The sequence below is a fragment of the Cynocephalus volans genome, chromosome 3 (genome assembly GCF_027409185.1).
Source record: "Cynocephalus volans isolate mCynVol1 chromosome 3, mCynVol1.pri, whole genome shotgun sequence".
Lineage (NCBI taxonomy): Eukaryota > Metazoa > Chordata > Mammalia > Dermoptera > Cynocephalidae > Cynocephalus > Cynocephalus volans.
Genome location: NC_084462.1, coordinates 14,637,910 through 14,645,839, shown reverse-complemented (window position 1 = coordinate 14,645,839; position 7,930 = coordinate 14,637,910). Strand labels below are relative to the sequence as shown.

Sequence of the window (7,930 nt, the reverse complement as noted above, 5' to 3'; positions counted from 1 at the left end):
AAGCCACATCCCAGCATTATAGGATCTTCGTTTCTCTAAGTCCCGGGATGATGGCCATTGGGTGATCAGCCCAAGGAGGCTATGAGAATCCAGAAAACCTGTAGAATATCTGCTGATAGTGACCTCAGCCACAGATAACAGGTCTGCAATTCGAGAGAAGTTCTGGAATTCATGCTCCGTGGAAACACAGCTGCTAGAACATCTGCGGATGACTCCGAATGACTCAAGCCCTCTAGTTTACCAGACTGAGCAGGACCCTGTAGGTCTTACAGTCAATCTAGAGCTTCTAGAATTCAGAGGACATGGCTTCTGAGCTGATTCTGGAAAAAGCTTCTTCTGACCAATGCCAGAGGTTGGGAAACATTCCTTTGGAACAAGGGACCCAATTTTTGCTGTCCCTAGACTCAGAGGATTTCACACCAACTACCCCTTCTTCAGGTCGAGCGCTGGACCCACAGATAAGCCTGACATCTAGAATACAAGTCTTTCCCTTGAAGACTCAGGTACCAATGCAAGTTAGGCCAACTTTGCCTAGAGCTGTTCTCCACCATCCTGCTGTCCCTGCTGAAGCAGACAAAAGTCAGGCAACCCCCACAAAATCCATTTCCTATATTCATGGTGACAGAACTCAAATCCATTCTCAACCCCCCCCCCCATACAGGGACCAGAACTCCCAACATTAAAGGTGGCTTAAACAATAAAGCCTTTATTACTATACAACCACAGTGTTATGAGAGTCTGTGCCCAGCCATGACAATATCATGTATAGTGTCAACAGTGTCCATGAAAATGATAAACCTTTCCTGAAGCTCCCAGTTCCTTTTGGCCAAAACTGGGTCATGTCCATGCCTAAGTCAGCCAGTGAAGAAGGAACAAGGTCCATCATGGGCTCCACCATTTAATGATTCTCCCCTGTCTGGAGCAAGGAGCATGAGGTCTGTCATCCCTAAACATGTTGCAGCAACTGAGGCACACATGGAGACTTGCTGAGTGGTGGAGGTGGGATAGCTTCTGTCACAGAAACTGGCAGTGACATAACACTGCCACCTGCCCTGGACAGGTCAGAGAATGCAACTTAGCTCCTGAAAGCTTCCCAGCCACCTGGCACACATTGGGAGCTGCCCCAGGGTGGGTGGGTGCTGGGATGTGCAAGATTTAGCTTCTTTCAGATGGCACTCTCACAAAGGCTGCTTTCCTCCATCTCCTTTCTGCAATGAGACCTTGCTGAACAAGGTGCTAGTGGCTAAAGGCTTTTCCACAGGCCCTGTACTCCTAAGGCCTTTCTCCAGTGTGTACTTTCTTGTGCTGAAGGAGTGTAGAACTATGTTTGAAGGTTTTCCCACATTCTGTACATTCATAGGACCTCTCTTCAGTGTGAAATTGCTGGTGCCGATTGCGGTAGGACCTGGTGGTGAAGGTTTTCCCACAGAGGCTGCACTCATAGGGCCGTTCTCCAGTGTGAACTTTCCAGTGCTGATACAGGCCAGAGTGGGTCACATAGGTTTTTCCACATTGCTTGCACTCAAAAGGCCTTTCTCCAGTGTGAACTCTCTGGTGAAGAATGAAGCTATTATTGTATTTAAAGAACTTTCCACATTCCCTGCACTCATAGGGCCTTTCTCCAATGTGAACTTTTCGATGTCGAATGAGGGTAGACAGAACGCTGAAGGCTTTCCCACATTTGCTGCACTCATAAGGCCTTTCTCCAGTGTGAATCCTCTGGTGCAGAACAAGTGCGTCTTTGCGGTTGAAGGTTTTCCCACATTCACTACACTTGAAAGGTTTTATGCCTGTGTGAACCTTCTGGTGCTTCCTCAGTTTAGATGGGTAACTGAAGGCCTTCCCACACTCGTTACACACATGGGATGTTTTTCCAGCATGAATTTTTCGGTGATTAACATGAGTTGATTTCACCTTGAAGGCACTTCTGCCTATCGGGCATTTGAAGGGTCTCTTTTCCAAGTGAGTTATCAGGTGGTCAAGGAGAGCGAAGGCCTTCAAGAAGATCTTCCCGCAGTCACTGCACTTGAAGGGCTTCTGTGCGGTGTGGACTCCCTGCTGCTGCCTGTGATTGGAGCTGGGCAGGAAAGCTGCCCCTTGCTCAGTGCTTCTGCATAGCTTCCCCTTGCTATGGGTGGGCTGGTGCTGGAGGAGGTCTAAGGTGGCTGGAATATCCTTCTCAGACTCTCCACACACGAAGGGCTTTTCTGACAGGTGGACTCTGCAACTTTTCTCTTGCCTGGATGGAGCTTCTTCATTATCCACACTACGCAGACAACCTGAAAGCAGAGAAGAGTCAGTTACTGAGAGTTGGACTGAAGGGAGGAGGTACTTTTATCACCAATGCACGTCAGATCCACCCAGAAAAGACTTTGTAGAATTGCTGGGAGGTTGCTGGGAAAGGTCCAAGTGAGGAAGGGTTGGCCCAGCAGAACAGGGGTCCACCAGACCACAGAATAGGTAAGACCTCAACTGTGGTGAGGACACAAGATGGGGTGCAGTGCAGGAAAGAGAGCTGGTGTTTCCAAGTCACTCCTTTGCAAAGGGCTTCAGGGGGGCCTTGGCTTCTGGTGACTGCCAAGCATTGTGAAGAAACAGGTATATAGTCCCAGAAAAATCTGGGACAGTTGCTGGTGTTCATGTATTATTTAAGCAGGGCCAGCCTGTGACTCACTTGGGAGAGCGTGGTGTTGATAACACCAAGGCCACGGGTTCGAATCCCTATACAGGGATGGCTGGTTAGCTCACTTGGGAGAGCGTAGTGCTGACAAGTATTACTTAAGCATTAGCTGGTGTTCAAGTATTATTTAAGAATACATGCACATCTCAAGTTACACACAGAGTGGTCCCCAGTGGATAGCTTTGCACAGGCACAGAGAAGGGGCAATGGCGAGACACAGGCCAGAGAGATGGTGTCACCCAGGGCCTGAGAATCATGGTAGAGATGGTGACACTGTGGTGTCCAGAAGGGAGAGGAAAGGTGGGAATAAGATGTAGTCACTGGCCTCTACACCAGAAAACTAGTGTGCAGAAGTACCCAGCATGCCATGAACTGCTAAAACTGAGGCATCCCACAGCTCCACTCACCAAGACCAGGACTCTTCCTGGCCTCTGGTCTACTGACTGGAGTCACGTCCATCCAGCTGGGCACCCAGTGCTCTTCATCACCCTCCAATTGGGCAAACACATGCGATCTTGATGGTGCAAATCCTGGGGGTGATAGGTAGTAAGAGGTCAGCCCAAGCAAGCCAAGGCTGACCCACCCTCCTACCACATAAAGCTCATGCCATGATGGCAACTAGGAAGGAAAGTGAGTTTAGAAAACAAACCTCCTCTGTTCACTTGAAAATTTAAGAGGGGAGATCTTAGTTTTTTTTTACCACCAAAAACAAAACAAAACAAAACAAAAACCCTCCCGTAAAGCAAAACTAACATAACTAAAGTGAGAAATAGACAATTCAACAATAATATCTGGAGACTTCAATTTCCCACTTTCATAGAACCTCTAAGAAGAAAATGAACAAGGACAAAGCAGACTTAAACAACACTGAAAACCAACTAGACCTAACGGACACCTATAGAACATTCCACCTAACAACAGCAGGATACACACTCTTGTCACATTCTCACATGTACATGGAACATTCTCCAAATGCTAGGACATGAAACAAGCTTCAGTAAATTTCAAAGTATGTGTTCTGTCCACAAAAGAATTAAAACAGAAAACAACAAAAAGGAATTTGGGAAACTTACAAATTTATGGAATTTAAATAAAATCCTCCTAAACAATCAGAGTCAAACAAAAAAAATCACATGAAAATTACAAATACTTTGAGATAAATGAAATGAAAACACAACACATCAAAAGTCATGGGATGCAGCAAAAGCAGGGCTTAAAGGTAAAATTATAGATATAAATACCTATATTTTAAAAGATCTCAAACCAATAACCTAACTTTACACCTCAAGTAACAAACAAAAGAAAAGCAACTAAACCTAGCAGAAGCTAACTAACGCTAGCAGAAGAAACGAAATAATAAAGATTAGAGTAGAAATAAATGAAACAGAGATGAGAAAAATAAAATCAACAAAACCAAAACTTGGTTCTTTGAAAAGGTCAACAAAATTGACAAACCTTTACACGGACTGACAAGAAAAAAAGGAGAGAAGACTCAGTTTACTATAAACAGGAATGAAAAAGGCAACATCACTAGCAATCTTACAAAAATAAAAATCATTATAAAGAAATACTATAAACAACTGTATGCCAACAAATTAGGTAACTTAGATAAAATTTAGATTACTAAATAGACACAAACTACCAAAAGTGACTCAAGAAGAAACAAAAAATCCAAACAAACTTATAAGAGAGAGGTTTTTTTGTTTTTTTAAAATTAACTTCACATACACACACAAAAAGCCCAGGTGGCTTCAATGGTGAATATTAAAAACACTGAAATAAAAATTAACACTGATACTTCACAAACTCTTGCAGAAAACAGAAGAGGAGGGAACATTCCCAACTCATCCATTGAAACCAAAGTTACCCTCATACTCAAACCAAACAAAGACATTACAAGAAAAGAAAATTACACCAGTTAGCTCTTATGAATATAGATTCAAAAATCCTCCACAAAATACTAACACACCAAATCCAGAAACACATAAAAAATATCATAAGCCATGACAGAGGGAATTTATCATAGCAATGCAAGGTCGAACACATGAAAATCAATTACTGTAACACACCACATTAATAGAAAAGAGGACAAAAAAATCACAAGATTATTTCGATATGTGAAAAGCATTTGACAAAATCTAATGATCTTTCATAATAAATGCAATCAACAAACTAGGAAAAGAAGGAAACTTCCTTACCTGAAGTGGGTATCTGCAAAAAACCAACTTAATAGTGACCACAATAATAGTGAAATACTGAATGCTTTTCCCTTCAAATCAGGAACAAGACAAGGAAGTCTACTCTTGCCACTTTTATTCAATAAAGTACTGGAGGTACTAGCTAGATCAGGCAAAGGAAGAAGTAAAACTACCTCCATTCACAGATAATGACCTTATGTATGGAAAAACTATGAGAACTAATAAACAAATTTAGCAAGGCTGCAGGATACAAGATCAGTATGCAAAAACCAATTGTATTTCTACAACTAGCAATTAACAACCCAAAATAAAATTAAGAAAACAATTCCATTTAAAATAGCACCGAATAGAATAAAATACTTAGGAATAAATTTAACAAAAGAAGTACAAGCTTTGTACACTAAAATACAAAACATTATTGAGGGCTGGCTGGTTAACTCAGCTGGTTAGAGGTCAGTGTTGGTAACACCAAAGTCAAGGGTTCAGATCCCTGTACCAGCCTTCCACCCACCCCCAAAAATTAAAGAGCTAAATAAATGGAAAGACATCCTATGATCACTGATCAAAAAACTTAATATTAAGATGGCAATACTCACCAAACTGATGTACTCATTCAAATTCATGGCTCAAACCTGGCCCAGGGAGGGCCCTGTAAAATTTCTTTTGGAGGAAGAAGGCAAAACCCAGAGCACAGAGGAGCTCTGTCTTCAACAGAGTTACAGGGCCAGGGAGAGGAAAGCTGGATGGAATCTGGTAGGCAAACTGTGAAACATCTGACCCCCAAACCCTGCTCCAGTAGGCCCTGGGGCAACAGGTGTTGAGGCTGTTAACAAGGCTACTCAGAGAGAGGCAGGGAAAGAGCACACAACTCAGTCTCAGCACCCACAACATCTACAACAGGGAACTTGGGAAAAAAACAGCCCCAGTGGTCTGGCTTTGGTATGGACAGAACTTCCCTTGCGGAAAAGGCAAAGGTGGTCAGTGTGCTGGGGGAGAGTGTGAGAGACTTACCCAGTGAGCTAATGAGTGCAAAGTTCTCCAGCATCACATCACGGTATAGGCTCCTCTGGGTCACACTAAGGAGCCCCCACTCCTCCCAGGAGAAATACACAGCCACGTCCTCAAACATAGCAAGGCCCTGCAATGATGGGTTCAACTGAGACTTGGGGTCAATGGTAGACAGAAAAAAAACAATCAAAATAGAAATAGATGTTCCTCGATGCGTGTCTCAGGGTCCTGCCACATCTCCCACTGACATTATCTTTCCCTATGAGCCCCAAACCTTCCCCCTACTTCACTCCCCACACATACCCTCATACCTCCCTTCTCCCAAGACTCCTACCTCAGAGAAATACCAGGAACCCTCGTGTCACTGATGCCTCTGGTGTTACTACTCGACACTATATCCAGCCTGGTGATGAGACATGCCATCTATATGCAGGGCCAAGCACACAGGCCCCGACTTATTCCTGCCTCCCAGTTGCCTCTGAGTCCCATTAATCACACTTCTCACATGCAACCAAACCTATGCTCACCCTTTTCCCTTAGGTCCAAGTACCTTGTCCCAGACCTCTCTAGTTTGCCCTCCTGCCCACCTAACTCTGAACGGCATCATGCTTACAACCCTACACCCCCAGCACAACCTCACCAGTTCATCCCATAGGCAACTCCCTGGCCTCCTTACATGCAGTTCTGCCCATTGTGTCTCCAAGTGCCTAGCATAGCAACCACGACCCCATCCTGCCCCACACTTCCAATGGCCACCACTGCCAAGGGCCTCCCTCGTGCTGCATTGAAGACGTCCCCACCTGGATCTATTCCTCAGCCTCCCGGAACTACAGGCAGATCTTCGAGGTCCCCAGTCCTCCACCACCACCTCTGCCTTAGCAGATGCTGTCCCTTCACCTGACACAGCCTTCCTCACTCCTCCTGGGTCACCCTACACTCACTGGCGCATCCTTGGCCATTGGAACCTGTCGACGGAGCGGGGCCGCGAGAAGCGCTGACCAGGACCCGACTGGCGGACCGAACTGAAACGCTTCCCCGCCACCCCGGCCTGGGCGCAGTTATCCTCCGGCCACCGTTGAACCTTCGAAGATAGGTCTCCCCCCGCCGGGGTAAAATGCGCCCAAGTACTAGGGAACCGCCTTCGGTATACGCGGGGAAGGAGGGCGGAGCGGAGGCCGGTTCTGTGAGTGACGCCGAATCTCAAGAAGACGGATTCCTTTGCAGGTGGGGGTCACAGCGCTTGCTAAGGCGCCGTGAGGGTCTCTGCCCTTCTTCTCGACCGGGGTGATACCCTAGCCCGCCCACAGCTATCTGAGGTGCTCGGACCGCCCCCACCCGACGCAGCCTAATGACGCAAAGCCCAACACCGGAAGTCCTGTGCCACTCACTCAGCTTGTGCCTCGTTAGCGCAGCTGCGGCATCACGATTTGACATAATTTCCCCGCGCCCGTAGCTAGGCAAAGCTTGGTTGTTGCCAAGGTGATAGGGGAGGGCACAATAGCGTCTTAAGGATGTGTGCAAACTACATTTCCCATAAGCGAATTCGTTGCGCGACCGTACAGACGTGGCCACTGACAGCTCAGAAGAGGGGCGTTTCTGGGCGGGACTTCCGGCGTCAGTTTCTGACAGTTGCTCTGCAACCACACCAGGCAGAGGTTTCCCTGGATTGTGGACGGTGTTCGGGAGGGTCCCCGGGCCCACGGAATCGAGCGGGGAAGGCACGGAGAAGTTCTGCGTCCGTGACCTATACGCTCCCTGACCATGACGAATGTTCCTCCCTGAGCCCCGATGTCCCTGGTCGTAGAGTGGCCGTCGGGTCTTGTCGCTCGAGAGTGTCTGCCGGGACTCCTCCGCAAAAGCCCGTCTGTGCCCGCGGCCGCCCCGGAGTCATCCCTCTTGGCGTTGTATCCTCTTTAGGGAGCGGGAGACGAAGTTTCAGAAAAGTGTCCCGGCCAGGGTTCAACGAGCAGCTGGGAACTAACGGCCAGGAAACCTCGGTGGAAGGAGCAGGTGTTGAGGGAAAATCAGCGGTTGAGTTTTAGAT

The 7,930-nt window shown here is 46.7% G+C and overlaps 1 protein-coding gene across 1 annotated transcript; it reads right to left on the bottom strand.

The window, feature by feature from the left end:
* Window positions 1-1,272: 1,272 nt before the first annotated feature.
* Window positions 1,273-6,980, bottom strand: LOC134372463 (zinc finger protein 584-like). Its single transcript, XM_063089956.1, has 4 exons — window positions 6,828-6,980; window positions 5,890-6,016; window positions 3,088-3,210; window positions 1,273-2,279 (listed from the first exon to the last, which is right to left on the bottom strand). Exons 1-4 carry the CDS (start codon window positions 6,843-6,845, stop codon window positions 1,273-1,275), a joined length of 1,275 nt encoding a protein of 424 aa, XP_062946026.1. The 5' UTR covers window positions 6,846-6,980.
* Window positions 6,981-7,930: the final 950 nt, after the last annotated feature.

Excerpts from the sequence above, each read along its gene's own strand:
- LOC134372463 (XM_063089956.1), bottom strand. Across the intron at positions 3,211-5,889 it reads TGCACTCATTAGCTCACTGG|GATTTGCACCATCAAGATCG; the intron begins GTAAGTCTCTCA and ends TATCACCCCCAG. Across the intron at positions 2,280-3,087 it reads CAGGAAGAGTCCTGGTCTTG|GTTGTCTGCGTAGTGTGGAT; the intron begins GTGAGTGGAGCT and ends CTCTGCTTTCAG.